Source organism: Cynocephalus volans, chromosome 6 (assembly GCF_027409185.1).
Source record: "Cynocephalus volans isolate mCynVol1 chromosome 6, mCynVol1.pri, whole genome shotgun sequence".
Taxonomy (NCBI): Eukaryota; Metazoa; Chordata; class Mammalia; order Dermoptera; family Cynocephalidae; genus Cynocephalus; species Cynocephalus volans.
This window is the reverse complement of record NC_084465.1, coordinates 94,009,741-94,029,041: the sequence shown is the minus strand read 5'-3', so window position 1 is coordinate 94,029,041 and position 19,301 is coordinate 94,009,741. Positions and strand designations below refer to the sequence as shown.

Sequence of the window (19,301 nt, the reverse complement as noted above, 5' to 3'; positions counted from 1 at the left end):
AGCCAGACTCTGTTATGAGTAAGGTTTGTTCAAATACCAGAGGCTATTTGCCAGACATCATCAGACCCAAATCAAGGCAACCCCAGCCAGAAAATGTACAGTGGAGGAATGATGTCAGCTATGAACCCAGCACCTGGACACTTGTCCCATCCTGCATCCAGGGACTGGCCCATTGCTCTCTGATCTGAGTTCCTAGAGCAGAAAAGCCCAGAATACATCAGGTTCCAAATCTTCAATATGGGAGACTTCAGGTCAAGATGGTGAAATAGACAGTCCCAGTGTCACTCTCTCCCATAAATCAATCAATTTACAACTATAAAAAAGCAACAACAGCCAAGCTGGGGCTGCTAGAGCTCAGGGGAAGAGGAGGAGAGACCTATGGAGTTCAAGAAGGCAGGAGAAGCCACGATGAGAGAAAGAAAGAACTGCTCCAACTATTTTGAACCCCGGCTGCTTCCAGTCTGGAGCTGCTGAGTGCATGGAGCAGGAGCTGGCAAAAGCTGTAGCTGTGCCTTTTGGATGAAGTTGCTTGGAGGTAGCAGGGGAGAAGAGGACCTTGTTGGCTCCCAGGCCAGCAAGACCACTAACAGGGTTCCTGTGGACCACATAGGAGCAAAGGACCACAACAACAGAAAAAAGAGCCCCTCAGAGGCCAGTGAGTCATTGCAAGGGACTGATGCATGGCCTGTTCCATGGGAAGTGTTTGGAGCATGGGAGGTGTATTAGTCCATTTTGTGTTGCTGTAACACACGTACCTGAGACTGGGTAATTTATAAGGAAAGAGGTTTATTTGGCTTATGATTCTGGGACAACTGCATCTGGTACGGGCCTCAGGCTGCTCTACTCATGGTGGAAAGCAGCAGGCAGCCAGCAGGTACAAACAGGTCACATGGTGAGAGGAGGCAAGAGAGAGAGAGAGGAGGTGCCAGAGTCTTTTTAAACAACCAGCTCTTGCAGGAACTAATAGAGCGAGAACTCACTCATTAATCCCCCCTCCCCCCGGGAGAGCATTAATCCATTCATGAAGGATATGCCCCCATGACCCAAACTGCCACATTGGAGATTAGATTTCCATGAGTTCTGGGAGGACAGTATATCCAAACTTCATCATGAGGTGGGGTAGACAGGCCCACTGGGGGAACACTGGGGCACAGCAATGACAGCTGATCTGCACCCCAATCAACATAGGATCACTCAGAGGAGACTGGTCAGGAATATAGAATTTTAGGGGGAGCAGTTTGATGAAAAGACTCAGGCCCAGACCAGTTTCTACACAACCCAGGTGCACCGGATTTTTCTAGACCTAGAAGTACCTATAAAGTCAACCATTAAAACCTGAGCTGCACAAAAAGCCTTCCCTAGGGAATGAGCAGCAAAACAGCAATTTAGCTCAACCATGCAGCTTGAGAACTGGTCCCCACAGGAAGTTGCCCCATGTTAGAAGTAAGCAAAGGACAACAAATTAGTTTCAGGGCAGAGTTTAAGTGGTGGGAACAGCAAATAATCCCACACAGAACTGAAAGAAAAGACAAAGTGCCCACAACCAGATACAAAGTTTGATATTAACTAGTAAAGGTCTTATTTCACCAAAAAACACCTATAACTCCTGGAAGGACTGGAAGTCCCATGGGCTACCAAGCCAGAAAGAGGGGAGGACCAGGGGCCTCAGCAATGCCCCCTGACACCCACAACCATTCCTGAGGGTGGGGGCCAAGGGCCTTAGCCACACACCCCCAACATGCACAACCACCCCAGCGATGACCACTGAGCCACTGCAAGAAGCATCCCAGGCTGTCCTGAACCAGGGCAGTGGGAGGCCTCGGGCCTCAGTCATGCCCCCCCAACATGAGCAACCAGCCCAGCAGCGACCACCAAGGCACAGCAAGAAGGGCCCCGGGTTCCTGAGCTGGTGTGGTGGGGGGCGAGGGCTTTTGCCACACCCCCTGACATCTGCGCCCAGCCCGGTAATGACCAAGCCAGCCCTGGAAGCCCCCGGTCTCCCCTGTGGGAATGAGGGAGGTGCACAGGCCTCAATCCCACCCCTCCTCCTTCCTCCTTCTTCCGTCCCATTTCCCTCCACTTTCCCCTTCCCCCTCCCTCCCAGCCGCTCCACAACAACATCCTAGAATGTAAAAAAATATTAATTAAAAGAAATTTTTTTTTAATATGGAATCTTGAATCTTGTTGTATTTTCGTATTGTGCTACAAATATCTACTATCATGTCATGTGGACATTGTATATTACATTTTGTCACCTTCATAAACCCCTTTTATTTTATGTATGCTTTTTAACTGAATTATTCCTCAGTATTTAAAATAATTAAACAGTTTGTTGGAGGAGGAGGAATGGAATAGATTCTGTGTTCCTTTGTACAAATAAATGTAAAATTTGGTTGCTTAATTAACAGAATTTTTTATCTCCTTGGGCAAGGAGCAGGCTGCAGTAAATTAAGGAGAGACATTCTCTGATATCTGTCTCTTTTTCCCTGCACAACCCCAACCTTCCGCTGCTTCCAGTGGCAGCTGGTGTGTTCATATACTTGCAAGTTTGTACACATACACAAGCATAAACAACTTTGTATTTTAATTTCACCGATGGACTAACATGACATCAGTCATCATCACTGCTTTGGTATCAACAGGACTTAGAGCATTGAGCTTCAACAATTTGTACTATTTTAGTCCAAAACCTTTACCAGGACTGAAGCTAATTCTTGTTAGCATGAGTGGAAAAGAATTTAAGTTTCACCTATCTCTTCCTTTTTGGTCCTTAAAACATTCTACTTTAGAAAATTAAAAAGAGGGAATATGTAGATCAATAGGTATATTGATTTAAAAAAAACTGTAGAAATAATCAGATGAACTTTGAACATTTCTTTTTAGTGGATCCTACTATGTCTGATAACTAGGGGGAGTCAATTTAACTATTTTTAATGCCCCACCCCCAATCCTGGGAACCATTAGTGACTAGTGCTCTATAATTTTTGAGAGGGAGTATTCAGGTACAATTCATGCCCAGTGTGATCTAACCCACTATGGTTTATAGTTGTAACATTCTAAACATTCAGAGAGAAACCCAATGGAAACTGGACCACAGGTGGTTATTCCAAACTCCTATGAACAAGGACATGCACAGAGGGAAGTCGTGTGTGCTGAAAGGGTAAATTACATCTTGGCATAACGAACACACTGCAGTTGTACATTATCTCTGTCAGGCTACCGAGGTACCATTTAGTACCCTGCAGCACTAATTTTTAACTGACTCTAAAGAATGGATGTCCTTTGAAAGTACCTTGCTTACCCCTAGGGAAAAATGTACTAACATAAAAGGGTCTACGTCTGTGAGCCAAGATTCTCTTGGTGCCTAAATTTTTCCACTGTCATTGAGAGTCTTGTGGGGTACCACACAAATAAATATTTTTCATTTCTATCCATGTTTATAATAGTGTAGCCTGTTGGGCCTGCCATAATTTATAAAGTTGCCCAGAAATACAAATTGCCCTTAACTTTACTTGACCACATTAACAGAGATAAAGGAGATAGCCACCTTCTGTGTCTCTCAGAAGATTGATTATAATTAGGCCCTGCATGGTTGTCTGCCAGTCCTGGGGAGGGAGTTCAGCCGTTTCTCCTTCTGGGCATTGGAATGTTTCTGAATGTTGGTTCATGAAATTTAAAAGTCAGCTGTGAGTAGTGGCAAGGGTGGACAAAGACAATCTAAGGATGTCCGCTTCTGCCAAAGAGAAGTAACAGGAACTAGATGTACCCTTCCATCTGCAACAACCGAACAAGCCCCAGACAACACATGGGAAAAAATGGTGTTCAAAACACTGGAGCTCAGAAAATGAAGGACAGGGAGCTCTGAGAGACAGGAGATAGTGAGGTGAGCCCTGTGATTGCCCAGCTTACTGCCTTGAGAGGACTTCCAGGCAACATGGAGAGGAGGGACACAGGGAGACCTGGTTGATTCTCTGATTTGAGAAGTTGAATATGAATCCAGGAAGACAAAGGTGGCTAGTGTTAACCCAAAAAAAGTACAAGAGAGAAGAGAGCTGTTGGAGATACGGAACTCCAGAAGTCTGAAGAGTATTCGTCAGAGTTCTGATCAACCCATGCAATGAGGAAACCAGCCGAAGCCAGGAAAAAGAGCATGAGAGGGAAGAGTTCTGCTGTTTACACAGGGCGGAAAAAAGTGCCTCTTCCCACAAGCCAGACTTGAAGACCTTGTCATTAAAAGGAAATTAGGTAGAATCCTCATAATTGTCTTTCTTTAGTAGTGGGGGAATAATTAGCTGCGGGCTAAATGCTGCTCTGGTCCTATCGAACCAATCTTAAAAGCAAGACAGAGAAGTATCAAAGTGTTTCCAAGTAACTTAAGTGCATTCCAGAATAAAGCTCAAGCATATATTATAGGAACACAAAAATATCCAGCACCCAACAAGGTAAAATTCACAATGTCTGGCATTCAGTCAAAAACTATTGGGCATGCAAAGCAGCAAGAAAATACTACCCATAATGGGGAAAGAAAAAAAAAAAAAAAAAAAAAAAAAAACGACCAATTTAAACTAACCCAGAACTAAAACATGTTAAAATTTTTAGCAGACAAGGATGTTAAAACAGTTCTTATAACTGTAGCCCATGTGTTCAGAAGTTAAGTAGAGACGTGAAAGATGTATTTTTTTAAAAAGACCAAAATCAGTTTTAAACATGGAAACTACAATGTCTGATGTGAAAAATACACTGGATGGTATAAACTAAACAACATTGGGTAGGCTTAATGGTAAATACACCGGATGGGATTAGACATTGTAGAGGAAAAGTGTAGTGAAAAGATTAGCAGTAAAACTGTCCATAATGAAACAGAAAAAAAGAATGAAAACAGAATAAAGAATACAATAAAAATTATTGTAGAGACCATTGGTGAGTTGTGAGACACCTTCAAGTAGCCTAATATACGTGTACTTAGAATCTCCAAAGTAGAGGAGAGAGAAGAAAGGAAAGAAAAATATTTGAAGAAACAATGGCTAAAATTTGAAAAAAAAAAAAGGAAAAAGTTGGAAAACTACACAGTAGCCTAATTTCAAGACTTATTATAAAGCTATGATAATCAAGGGAGAAGGCTATTGGCATCACCACAGACAAACATGGTCAATGGAATAGAATAGAAAGTCCAGAAATAGATCTATATGTGTATGGACAACTAATTTTTAACAAAGGGCAAAGGACATTCAGTAGAAAAAGGATAGTTATCAACGAATGGTGATGCAGCAATTGGATATTCATATGCAAAATAATGAGCTTCTGTGGATACTTCATATCATATACAAACATTATCTCAAAATGGATCATAAACCTCAATGTGAGATATAAAACTATAAACTTTCAGTTAAGAAAGTATAGAAGAAACTCTTTTTGATCTTGGGTTAGGCAAGGATTTCCTGTATATGATACCAAAAGTACAAATCATAAAAGAACAAATGATAAATTATACTTTATCAAAATAAAAAACTTTTTAAAAAGTCTTTATTAGGAGAATAAAAAGACAGTTCATGGGTTGGGAGAATATTTGCAAAGCATATAACTTAATATATTTATATCCAAAATATATGGAGAATTCTCAATGTTCAGTAATGAGAAAACAAACAACCAGTTAAAAACATGAAAAAAATTTGAACATTTTACCAAAGAAGGTATACCACTAGAAAATAAGGACATTAAAAGATCCTTGACATCATTAGGGAAATGCAAATTAAAAGCCAAATTGAAAACTGTATTAAGAGAAAACAAAACACAGTACAGCTTACATGAGGGGAGAAGATGATTTTATACTTGTGCACTGTATTTACCTATTCGTTTCTTAGCTCTGTACTTCACTGTGGCTGTCATGACACAACTTTGTCAGCTTATTTCCACAATGAGGAAATGTCATTTTTTACTGTCACACTACCAGTATTTCTTTAAGATGCTCGTGTTCTCCTCTTTAGGATTCAGTACATGTAAAATAGAAGAGGCAGTAGAGCCAATATTCTTTTTAGTTTGCATAGAACAACCAATTGTGATCAAAAGGTTTGTTGTGTACATCAGAGGAATTTTCCTGTGATTTGATTCTTCACAAGGCTGATGCTTCATGACCTTGACTTGCTACAGGCTCACAAGAGTCATCTGAGGAAATGAATGTGGTTTTTTTTGTTTTGTTTTCTTTATAGCCGATTCCTAACAAGTTACTTTGGAATGGAGTACATACATAAATTTGGAATGGATGACTCCAAGTTAGTTAGGTATCTTCTCTTCTATTACAATTGATTTACCAAGTTGTTAATAAGACACAGTAAGGATGTAAGTCTGAACCTTTACACTTGAGTTGTACTTTATGTTCATAACATTCATATTTTTTGTGGAAAAATTTTTGTTAGTTGCCTAAAGGATGGGACATCAGGACCTGCTCTGCAGTGGAGCTGGTAGTGGGGCCTGTGCAAACGTGGAGGTGTGTCCTGCTCTGCAGATCCAGGGAGGAAACAGGCAAATGGCGGGGCGCAGTTAAAACTGAGATGCATGTATGTCTTTGCCAGGGAGATTATTTCCGTCTTAGGTTCATGCCCAGAGATCTGAGAAACAATGAATGTGTTGGTGCGGTACCATTGTTCAGGAAGCATGCATCCACGTTATGCAGGCGCTGAGGCCATGGTCACCTTTCATGTCCGCATCCCAGTATTCTCTCATGGAATCATACTAACCTCATCCTCTCCTCCAAACATTTTCCCCCACACTCAGCAGAACGATAGCCTTGGGCTGTGTTTACACACCAGCATAAAGAACTGCCCTAGTGATGCCTCATTTTGTCACCTCGCAGCTCTGCTCTCTGCTATTTCTTCCCACAGGGCTTCTTGCCGTCACTTGTAGTTGATGCTGGCTGTGCATTGGTCTGTGCAGAGTCATAGCAACACTTGAACACAGGTACTCGTCTTTAGCACACTCGTATTTGAATTAATCTCATGCACCCTAGATGTAGGGACTTCACAGCGTATTTTATATTTGTTTAATATTTTGCCCAATTTCTGAAAGATTGTTTTGTTTCTAAGGAAAAGTCAATATGATTTTAGTCAAAACTCTAATGTAATCATAATTCTTAGAGGGTGGGAGTCTTAGTGGCCATTTTAGTTCAAACTATTACCTCACTTATAATAAGACAATTTAGTAATAGAAGAGGTTATAGCATCTGGAGAATTTTTGACATAGTTTTGAAGTGAAGTCCACTTTGTGAGTCATCATATTGTTCTGTATGTTGGAACTGTCTTGTCTGGGAAACACTCAGCTCCTCAGTCTAGGAGCTTGGGATGCATATGATGATTAGGGAGAAAGGCTTCGTACAATGGCAGGATGAGGAGTTTCATATGGACAGTGAATGGAGAGTTGATTATGCTGCAGAGGATTTGCTGACACGAAAATGAATACTTGTGACCCATGTGTAGTTTTGCCTGCCGGTTTACTGATATATGTGTGAAACATATAGTCCATGTACACTGGAATGCTCATGTCAACTGGCCAGTGAGTGGTTTCTTCCTCCTAAAGGAAAACTTATGTGGAGAGTCAAATCATATCAGAACGTTGCTTGGCAAGCTGAGGTTGTAAGGGGAGTTAGTTGATGATGAATTGTGATCTCAGGGTAAAATATCCTCATATCTGTCTCTGTTGTTGGGATGGACCTGTCGAGAAGAGCAGACATGGGTTACTTATGTGCCCTATATCCTGACAGTGCAAGAGGCGCTCATCTGTGGCACCCCTTTTTCTAGTCTCCTCTCTGACCACACGTTCAGCCATCAGATATGCTGGTATCTTGGAGCAGATTATTATCCCTCTTCACTTTCAGTCATCCTTGATTGCTTTTCTGGGCCCTTATCTTAACAAAACGTCATTGTCTTTAAGGCAGATGTTCTCAAACATTTTTATTCTCATTATTTTTTGTCCACCTTAGTCTACCAAATTTTCACAAGGTCTGCACACCCCCAAAGGTGTCTCAGATTATGTGATGTGTAAAATAGGCCGAGGATGGTGTAGACTTTGGGGACCACTAGCTGCTACCCCAGCCTTTTCTCTCATACCCAAGACAGTGCTACATAGCAATAGAGTTGAATTCTAATTCCTTTAAAAATTAAGCCTTTATAACTTCAATACTTAACTGTTTTTAGTAAGAATGATTTGCCATATACCTCAACATCGGTCATGCCACTGAAGTCAACATCTACTTACTTGAGGCAGTTTCTACAAATAGTTAATCTTATCCTTTGTTTTATACTTGTTTCCATCTCACAGGGTGCATTATTTCTTGCACTGTAGCCTTCTATGTATTTGCAAAAATTATTTCTTTAGTGGATGAATTGTTCTCAGCATGAGAATCCAGAATCCTAATGGGTTATTTTCCATGAGTGTAGAGGGACCAAACATCTGGAGTGCTCTGAGTCCCAATTGCAATAAGTCATCATGGTTAATATCCCATTTCCCTTAGCCATTTGTCCACGAAAACTCCTATGACCCATTTTACTCAATATATTTTTATGTATTAAAACATGGAACACCAACAGTAAGTAAAATCTGTGATTTAGCATGAAGAGACATGAAATATTTGTGGGTTTTTTTTATATGGCCAGTACAGGGATCAAACCCTGGACCTTGGTGTTGTCAGCACCATGCTCTAACCAACTGAGTTAACTGGCCAGCCCAAAATACTTTTTAAAAAGAATTTTACAATCTTATTTTCTCAAGTAGTTTGACAAGTATCTAAACCCTCCATTCCAATGTCCCTGTCACAGCAAAATAACAAAAAGTCAATAAATGGAGGAGAGAATTGCAGTATTATTTTTAAGTGCTTGTTATTCTTATGCATATGGATAAGACCTCACTAATTAGAGTCTAAAAGATTTTGTTTCTTAAATATTTTTATTCATATACTCTAGTGTCATTTTCTCGTTCATTCTGGAAGCTGTGCTATAGGTTGACCCAACGATAAGAGTTACTGTGAGCTCAGTGATGCTGAAACCCAACCTAATTGTTTTCTTGGATGAATTTTGGGGAAATCTATCAACTAATCCATGATATGTGGGTGAAAAGTGGTCAAGTGGGGTGAATCTGACAAACCTCCTTGTTTTTTTTGCGATAGACTTATACTCCTTGGAAGTACAAAGCCTGTTACTTACTCATGGTTCTAGCATTGGTGAGTCATAGAGAATCAGCACAGTAGCTCTTTTGGTTACAAATATCCATGTCGAAACAATGCTTTTTTTTTTTTTTTGTGAATGTCCTGTGCTTTTCAAGGAGGATTTATAATGAACATCCTCGTGGTGGATTATAAAGGAACAAAATGGCACGAAACTACCATTTTCCTCTTCTAGATTTTTGTGTTCTTGACATTCATATTTAAAGTATTAAAACGGGACTTTATATATACAGGCAGATAGATATACATACATCACACACACACATGCATAATATAACATAAGATTGGTGGGCTTTCAAAAATCAAATTGTGTTATACTAAGGAAAACATCTAACATCAATTCATGCTTTCTTCATAGCTGTTTAGATCTCTGTCTCTTAGCAAATAACTACATAATAGAAATGTCAAATAAAAGTATATTGTGCACTCTTTCTTGATGACAAAAATAATCTTTTAAAAAACTTTTCCCTTGCAATTATTGGTATATAAGCTTTCATTGTTCCACTCTATCTTCTAGACATTTTGTTACACTCTAAATGTTCCATTGTATATTTAAAGGAATCCGGTTTAACAGAGGGGAATAAAAGTTTGGAACTACTGGGGAAAATGTGATTTTTCTTTTTTCCTCAATACTAATGTTCAGGATTTAAAAAACAACTTCTCAGTAATCATGAAGTAAATATTTATCTGTTTTTCCCCTAGAGAAATTATATTTTTTCAGTTTCTGTACAAAGGATTGGAGAAACACAAGGAACAATACATTTATCAAAAGAATCTCTATTAACTTTATAAAAAACCTCTTTAAAATAACAGCTGCCTTTGAAATAAATATGTGCTAAAGCCAGGAACTAGCACTGTCTACAGTGTTAATGCCATTTCTTGTCTAGACACCCACATGCTAGCAGAGCTGTTAAAAATGCAACATCAAGCAAGTATTCAAGCTTCCCCTTTGTATTTATTTTTAGCATTCTCCCCGAAAGGGCACCCTGATCTTCAAGTGACGCCATCTGTGTTTCATAGGTATTAGCCCTCTACAGTGTTTGCTATTTTTATTCTGAACCCTGGAGCCACGGTGAAAACATGAGAAAATGTTCTTTGGGTTTATTTTTTTCTTTCATTCATTCTGAATCTTTTGCTGCTTTTCCTGAACTAATAAAATTGAGAAAAACACAGATTCAAAGACTGATCAGAAACAAAACTCTTCTGAGCAGACAAGGATGCTTAATTCTATCCTCGCCTGCACCTAGGTGAATCAGGGCTGCGGACTTACTTCTGACCAGGGGAGTTGATGCCTGACTTTTACTTACCCACTAAGAGTGGGCCAGGCCTTGGGGGCACTTAGATAGTTGGGCGTTTTAATCATTTCCTTAGGTGTTAGTGTACTAGGTTCTTTAAACAGAAAGTAATGGAAGTAAGATTCTTTGGGCACTGTGGGACAGACAGAAGGACAGAGACAGGGATTCATATATTTTATATTTGGAAAGAAAGAACATGTTAAATAAAGGAAGGGAGAAAGCAGCAAAGGTAGAGAAGAAAAGTTGAACATTGTTTTTAAAGGTAGCACAGAGGACATGGATCAAAAGAAAGACGAAAGAGGGCCGGGGTTGAATCTAAGAACCACCATTCTTTGTACTATTCCTATTCTGTGTGTTTGGATCAAATGGGTTAATTGTTGGAGATGACGGCATAGGCAACGTTTTAGGAAGTTATAGTCCCACGTATTTCATATATCTATCTATCCACCCGTCCTATCTATCTAATCTATCTCTTCTGAAATAAATGATCAGAGTGTTTTGTTTTAGTGGTGCTACTATAGCATTGGTATTGTATGCAGTGAAATTAATTTAGAATAATCCTACTATAATCATATCTTCTATTGTTTGGGGCAAGGAGAAAGCATGCGCACATTTAAAATAGCGTTTAAAATAGCTGTCATGCACTTTGACATAGGACAGTGACATTTATGCCAGGATAAAGCCTAACAGCTATCTGTAAAATAATGTTTTTCTTGGTAATTTCTTATTACAAGACAAAACCAGGACCCATTCATGTGCCCAGTAGAAGTCCTACTTGACATTTGAAATTGGGTGTGGTTTTACTACATTTATTTTTCTTCATTTGCTTTTCTGTTTAGCCTGTCACAACTCTTTTAGGTGCTGACTGTATTGCTTTGTTGTTTTTGTAGAAAGTTAACTCCATAGGGAGGCAGCTATGGTAGATTTCCTAGACTTGAAAATCTGGTTTTGAATCCCAACTCTGCCTTCAGCCAAATCAGTTTAATTCTTTGAGTTTGGGTGATAGTTCAATCAGGTTGTTAAAAAAAAAATAAAAAAATCAACCACAAGAAAAATGAAAAAGAAAGTGTGTTGACAGTGCTTTTGCAGTGTCAGATTATTGTGAGATCTGCCTCACTGACACTCCATTTATGATCCAGGAATAACCACCATGATGAATAAACATGTTTTTAGAGTCAAGTCATGTTCACTTGAACTTTAAGCTTTGTGTGAAGATAATTTTCTTTAAGCCAAATGATGAAATGGTGATCAGATCCATCTGCAGCATCTCTACTTACCTGCAGGAGTGGCATGGGAAGTGTGGGATAGATGAGGTCACATTGTTTTAAATCCATTTCCTGTTTCTGTACATGAAGTTGCTAAAACATTCATCGTTATTTGTTCCCTTAGAGTAAACACATTTCTGTGCATTCGTTCACCACACACTCGCACTTCATGATTCATGGCCACCCCAGCTGCTCCTCGTGACATGTACACAGTCTTTGGTCGAGGAGCAGGTGGGAGAGTGGAACTTGCTTAAATATTTTCTTGAATTATTTCAAGATGAGGCAAGATATTTCCATTTTACTTCATCAATCACTCTTTAAAAAGTGGATAGATTTAACTACTTTTTGTGGCTTCCAAAAAGCCAACATAGATTTAGAATCAATGGAATCCAAGACAGCTATTACAAAAATAGTCAGGCATCTCTGTTAAATACTGAGTAGTCTCTTATACTTTGTCTTCAGGGTCCTTATCTGCATATACTTTGAAGTCTTGCTGCTGCTTTCTCAATTTTAGTTTAAATTGAAAACAGATACACAAAACCAAAACACAGTGAAGCAAGTATAGGATATGGAGTGAGAAGAGAATCAGGCCTGATTTACAAACCATGGCAAAACTGCCTGAATAGCAGGTGTTCCTTCTGTGGGAGATGTGTCCCACAAAAAGCCATCCACAATGAGGCTTCTTCATAGAGAATGTAAATTTGGGGACGTATCATACCTTGCTTTTGAATAAAATATAAAACTAATGTATTTATAGTTTTCCTCTTAATTTTTGTCTAATGCTGTGAAAGTCAGAATTAGGAAAAGGGTTATGTGAGGAGGGGGTTATGCCCTCCTATAGAGAAGGTACTTTGAGACCAAAGAAGGAAGTGGGCAGGTCCATTTGGTAATCAAAGATATTTATTGAGGTGACTTACAGACAGGGAAGCTGGATGCAGTGAAGAATTGGGTGTCAGCAAATGAGAACTCTGACTTGCTGAGATTAGACAATCTTTATGTAACAAAACCCCTGTTACTAGAAATAACTTCAGGGAAACATCTTAAGAAAAATAAGTTGATAACATCATTCATCAGGTGTCTTGTGATTCATGAGGTGGTGGTGGTGGGGGTTCTAGTGATTTCAGTGCTCAGACCACCATCACCACCTGCTGTAATAAATCATTCACTCCCTGAAACTTACATTTGTTTTACAGCTTGCCCTAGGGTTAAGGTGTAACTGGTCAGTGAAACAAAATCAATGAAAAATTTCTAGTCCTTGATTTCAGCTTTGGCTTCACAACCTTCTCTCACTGGCAAATTTATCAGTGCTAGTATCAGAGTAAAGTGATTATCAGAAGCTTTTCTGTTATTTTTCCCAAATGGGTGAAGGTGCTAATGGAGGTAAACAACAAAATGTCCAGACCAGAATGAAGAAAGAGGAGCAGCAGGAGGCCTGGACCAATGGCCCCTGAAAAGTTGAGAATTGACTGTAATCATAATAGATCAGAAGGGGCTCCCCTATCTCCCAACTAGTTTTCTGCTTAATTTCAGCTACAGCTCATTTAGGAGAGTATCTCAGTTTTCAAAGTTGAATGGGAAACTTCCTTTGTCCTGTATTGACTGTGACATCTCTGTAGATGATGGCATTACCCTTCTTATAGTCTAGATTACTGTGCTCCTGTCCCTTTGGAGCACTGCACAGGAGGGAACACTTTCTAATTACAAGGCATGATGACTTGCAGAGCATGTATTAGAGGGATTTGTTGTTGCTGTTGTTTTAAATTCTGCCCAAGACCATTGAGGTTACATGGGGTGAATACGCCAGAATATGCCTTTAAAAAAAAAAAAGCCAATATTGTCTATTTCCATTAACTTAGTCCTGTTTCCATCTTTTTCTTCTTCCTCCACCTTACTCTGGGTCCAGTGGAGAATTCAGGTGATTCATTCATCTGCACAATGATTTTGCCTGGGACACATCTTGCTTTAAATGTATATGGGAAGTTTCTGAGGGTTAGGCTAGAATTCTGAGAGAGAAGAATGGTTGCTTTTGGTATGGAAGTGGTTGGGATTAGATGAATCTGATTTCTTCCAATCCCACTGACCCTTGAGGCAAATTGACCAGACCTGGCAGCCACTGTTCATTGTAAAATAAGGTGGCCTAATACCCATATTGCGTGAACCAAACATTTGATAATCCAGTTTGAAGCAACTATGAAGGTTTCAAATATACTGGTGTTTAAAGTTCTCCACTGAGATTTTCCCCTTATGGATAGAATGAATCGTGTTACAAAGGAGACAGCGATGACCGGTATTGAAATGTTTGATTGATCCCTGCTTATTGGTCCCCTAGATTTTCTTCTCCTCAGACCTGGAGGGTGGAGAGGGGGGAAAGGCAGCATTGACACTTTTCTTTTTCTTTTTCTTTTTTTCAGATTCAGAAGAGTAGAAAAGACCTCACATACAGTAAAAGAGGCTGCCAGTGTTTTGCATCATTTTAGCTGAGCTGCTTCATTCTCCTTCTTCCACAAAGACCCATATTGGAGAAGGTGTACCGCTTTCACAGTCAAGCCCCCACACTTGGTCTTCTCTCTTGCCATCTTCTCCCAGGGGGTGACTCTTTGGGGGTTGGTTTGAGGTCTTAGGACTCTGGGAAATTTTCCCCTAAGCAAACAAAACAACTTGAGATTTTTGCACAAACAGAATCAAAACACGAAGGGACTTCCTCAAAATCCTTTGCTAATGACCTGGCTTTCAAGGCACCTGTCTGGCCTGATGAGAATGGACATCCTGGATATGCTGGGAGAGGCCTGAAAAAGCCATGTGCACAGCTATTGCCATTTTATTACTGTTGATGCTGTTACTTTAAATGCTGTCATTTTTGCACTGGCCACTGATGGTGGATACAGCCATGCTGACCTTCATCACAAATGAGAGGATGATTCCAGTCTCTGGTTCTTTTCCTGAGGCAGGAACATTGGTTTTATCCAATTTCCTTTCAGACTTAAAAACTGTTCTTGTGCTTTTTTTTCCATTTGTATTATATGAAATTCTATTTGGTTTTTAAAAAGGAGATTATCTGAAGGAATCTTTATCTGATGCTTAATTTATTTTATCTGTGCATTCATTAACATAAATCTGAATGTTTCAGCTGATGACCATACTGTTCAGGTTGGAACCCCATTGTTTTCACGAGGTAGCATCCACAACTAAGTGGTTACTGAAATTCCTCCCACCAGCTGCTCCTCTTCTTCTGGGTGTCTGTGGTTTGACTTCGTCACTCTTTTTTTCTATTCAGAGATGTGCTAAGGAAATTAGTGTCAGGGAGATATGTCAGATAATTCTTTTTATTTTAGTGATTCTTTAAATATAGGAGCTGATTAGCAGCAAAAAATCAAAAATAAGAATAGTAGATGTAGCATGGAGAGAGACTAATGATACAGCTCCCTGGAACCAAATTAAACGTGGGACCCAAGGGAGTGCAAGTAAAGTGTGATTTTATGGGTCTAAATGGTGTGATTTGGATAAAAGTGATTCTTAAAACGTGCTCGTGGGTCACAAAGGCATCTTTGAGTCCTTGCCAAGAGTAAATCACATGAATATGCTGGTGATAAAGTGGGGTTAGTAACAGGAAGAAAAAGAGCTGGGTGATAGGCGTCAGTGTGCTCCCCATTGTAGATTTAATTTCTGCATTAAAAGTCACAAAAACTAGTATTTAAAAATCCTTTCATTACTAAGGCAAAATATTGGTATTTCTTCAGATAGAAAAAAAGAAACATTGTTTGTGGTCTGCAAGGCCTTTTGTCTTGCTGAAATGATTTCAACAGAAAGATCTCAGGAGCTTTGCTGTCTAGAATGCACAATAGCATGCTGGAATTTGAACAGGTTTTTTCTTCGGCTTTACGTTTTGCTTCATAATAGCACTTATATTTTTCTATTTCTAGGAATGCTTTTCTAGGAAAGTTCTCTCTGCTTTCCTAACTGTGACCACAGTAAATAATGAGGTCACAAATCCAAATGACTTCAGGGGCCTAGCAGATCAAGGAAATGAGTAAAGAAGGCATGTAGTCAGCTGCTGGATTTGTGCTGTGTGGGAATGGGGTCCTAGATACCCAGGATTTTATATAAACTCTCTCCAAATTTTTACATATTGGCAACTAACTCAGAAACTTATAAACAATGTGTCAGTCACACAAAATATGTCTATGAGCCACATTCAATATATGGAACATCAGTTTACAAAATGTGTTCTTAGAGGTGGTATGATTTTGTAAAGGAGCTAAATACAACCAAGGGTATGTCAATTCTTGACCTTGGAACATGGACCTTTTACCTCATTTCTATAATGTATTTTTGTACATGGGGCTTTTTGGCTAGTCAAAATAGAAAGCCTGCAGTTTTCATTTTATAATCTAACAAGCAACACTAAACAATATTTGAAAAAGAAACAGGAATATAGCCATTTTTTCTAGCACCAGTAAAGATGGAAATGTTTTTCATTAAGTCATTAATTAGAGGAAAAAGAATGGAAAGGGAATTTTGTTTAGTATGGAACTCTGCCTAGTGTTTTCAGTAAGGAAAAACAAAAGCTCCTTGTAACTCACTCCTAGTTTTAAATCCTTAAAAAGTGTTTTGAAGGGACATTGAGTAAAAATGCAAAGTTATCTACTTAAAAAAATATGAAACAATGTATTATTATGCTATAAATTGATACTGGAGTTCATAAAACATTAAAATAATAATTCCAAGTCAATACTGACTGGAAGAACAATATTTCCAAAGCTCTAGATCATTTTCTATGGTCTTTTAATTTTCTTGAAACGCTCCCTCCAAGTTGAGAAGCAGTATGGAACAAACATCATTCCATTGCACCGATTATGGCATCTTCCTCTGGTTTACACATGCAAAACAAAGGCTTACACACCTGCATTAAGACTTGACCAATGTGTGTGGACAGAAGTTGGGACAAACCACAAGTTCTGCTTGTCTCTGGGTGGAAAGTAAGACCAATGGAGTCAGCCCTCAAGTTTCGGTTTCCATGTCACCAAATAGCTCTACATGCAAGTTGTGACACTGTAATATGTTTTTGTGGCATAATGACCCATCCTTATGGAAGTCTATGTTCCATTTTTTGTTCATGCCAACCTTTCACAGGTTATGAGCCCTAATAGCTATGGCAGCAGGCAAGAGACTCATTCCTAACCCATTGCATTCAGATGGATTTTCTTCCACTGTTCATTTCATTCTTGGAGCTCTTAAAAACCATTGAAATCATCTGACAGGATCCCATTACGGACCAGATGTACTTAAACAATAAAATGGTATCTGAACATCTGAAAGCCAAAGAATACTCTAGTGCACATGTTCATTTCATCTGCAGAATTTAAGCCATTGTGTTATATTTTCCACCTGGAATCATGACTTTAGTAAATGTAAAAATGAAAAGTAAAAAGCAATGTTATCACGGAATGTGAGACAGAGAGCCAACCAAAAGATGAGACCAATTTTGTCTGATGCTCTACCGACTGAGCTATCCGGGCTCTGATGAGACCAATTTTGTGATCCATATTTTCAGAGTGAAGATACTGGTCTTTTATTATCACTTTTCTCATGGATCAGGTTTTTTTGGGTTTTTTTTTTAAATTTTTTTTTTATAGATAGATAGAACGTATGATATATTTTCTCCTGTTCTTAACCTCTGAGTGGAGACTTAGATAATAGAAATTACTTTGTAGCATTCCCTATGGAATGTAGGGGGAAGAAAGCACAAATTTTTTTTCTCATAATGAGATAGTGAAAATTCTGAGATTGGAAGCCTGGATATGTAGTATTATATTCCAAATAAAGGGGATTTAGGGAATTCTGGCAACATTTTCCCCCTGATTAGAAACTTTGTCCTCCCGATCTTATGATGCCCACTCAACTCACAGTTGTAGTACTGGCCTCACAGTGCCCAGCACACAAAATTCAGGAAACATGGGAATTGTCAAACTGAACTCCATTATCCACCTGTGAATGCAAACAAATTTCAAAGTTACCTGAAAATGTATTCAACATCTCCTGTATGCCAAGCACATTGCTAAAGGCTTATCCTCTAAGTACTCACGCATACAGACATACCCTTGTCACACAAACAGCTTATCACAGGAGATGAGAAACTGCAGGTAATTTGGGGGAAATTGTCAGAGCCAAGTTTACGAAAAAATAAAAATAAAAATAAAAACTTCTCTGTGGCCTTTTGATTTAAGAAAAAAACCAAAAATCAAAACAACAAAACAGGATTTAACTGAGAATGCTCTTCCAAAAGGGATGGTGATACCTATTTATATGAAACACCAGTGGGTTTATATAGAGTCCAAGTTGAAATGTTTAAAATCCAAAACAAACTCTCCTGGAGCAGACAGGAGATTCTGTATAAGTCTGCGCAGTGTGAGGGACCGTTGCACAGTTCTGCTCCACCAGTGGTGGGAGTTGCTGTAGCACTCAACCACAGCAAAATCAGACGTTAATAATGACATGATGTTATTCATGAATAAATGGAAATACTTATAATTTATCAACTGTGATCCATGATTAAAGGCTTTATTATCACTTAGAAAATGAACTTAATGAAAAAGTTGTAATGAACAGCAACAATATTCCTATGAAATACCCATCTGGGAACCAAGAAATGTATTTCCTGTCAAGTTCAGATTTCAGTTCTTGAGGTTTCCTCTCATCAAAGACCCTGATAGCCCAGAAGTGACGTAGACTAGAAGACACCAGAACCATCTATGACATTAGGCAGAGTTTATCTGATAAGTGAACGTGGATGCAGGGAGGTTAGAAAAATGGGAAGTCCTCTAGAGGTTCTTACTGGACATTTGTAAAAGATGGATGTTCCTCCAGGAAAGTTTGCAATCAGCAAGAATTGCTTCATTGAAAGAACTTCTTGTTTTTACATTAAATAAGGGTGGGGTGCAGTGGGAAACCCCGACTGAGTGAAGGCCAAATTTAAATGTTATTAATTCCTGTTTATTTTCTTAAATAATACCCCCGCCCTACCCATTTCTCTTTAAAATATTGGCTGACATATTTTAGATGAATTCATGTTTATTCTGGCTTCTGTTCCCAAGCAGAAGTGGATTAACACTGGCCTAGTTTGCCATCTGCTGAGCCAGGAGAAGCAGGGAGTGGGGTGTCGGCCCTGGCAGTTCATCAGGGCATCTTGCTCAGTCTCCCCTGGGAGACTTCGCCACCTCCAGGGGTAAATGCTGGCTGTAGTAGGCTGGAGTCTGTGCCACCTGGAGACCCATCCTCTCAGCCTTGGTCGGCTCCAGCCGTGAGTTTTGAACCTCACCCGTGCATTCTTCATGGGAGCCAACTTCTGAACTTGCAGAAGCATTTCTCAGTCAATCAATGGTGCAGGGCATCTCATTTAAAATAAAGCCAATTAAAACCCGATGGCTCAGGAATGGCTTTTAAATAGATAGCCCTGGTGGCACACTGCTGAATAGTCTTTGCTTCTCTGTCATGATCTGTCTGGTGTAGAGGTTTGTGCAGCACCGTCCTTGT

At 39.3% G+C, this 19,301-nt stretch overlaps 1 protein-coding gene across 3 annotated transcripts in view; it reads left to right on the top strand.

The window, feature by feature from the left end:
- PDE1C (phosphodiesterase 1C) overlaps nucleotides 1–19,301 on the top strand; it is a 622,342-nt gene that overhangs the window by 569,971 nt on the left and 33,070 nt on the right. The window contains exon 18 of one of the 3 annotated variants that reach the window (XM_063100843.1): nucleotides 14,183–14,241. The exons of the other annotated variants lie outside the window; for them this stretch is intronic. Within the exon in view, the coding sequence (XP_062956913.1) occupies nucleotides 14,183–14,196 (14 nt within the window). The 3' untranslated portion in view covers nucleotides 14,197–14,241. Of the gene's footprint in view, nucleotides 1–14,182; nucleotides 14,242–19,301 lie in introns of those variants that run through there. 3 annotated transcript variants of the gene reach the window in all.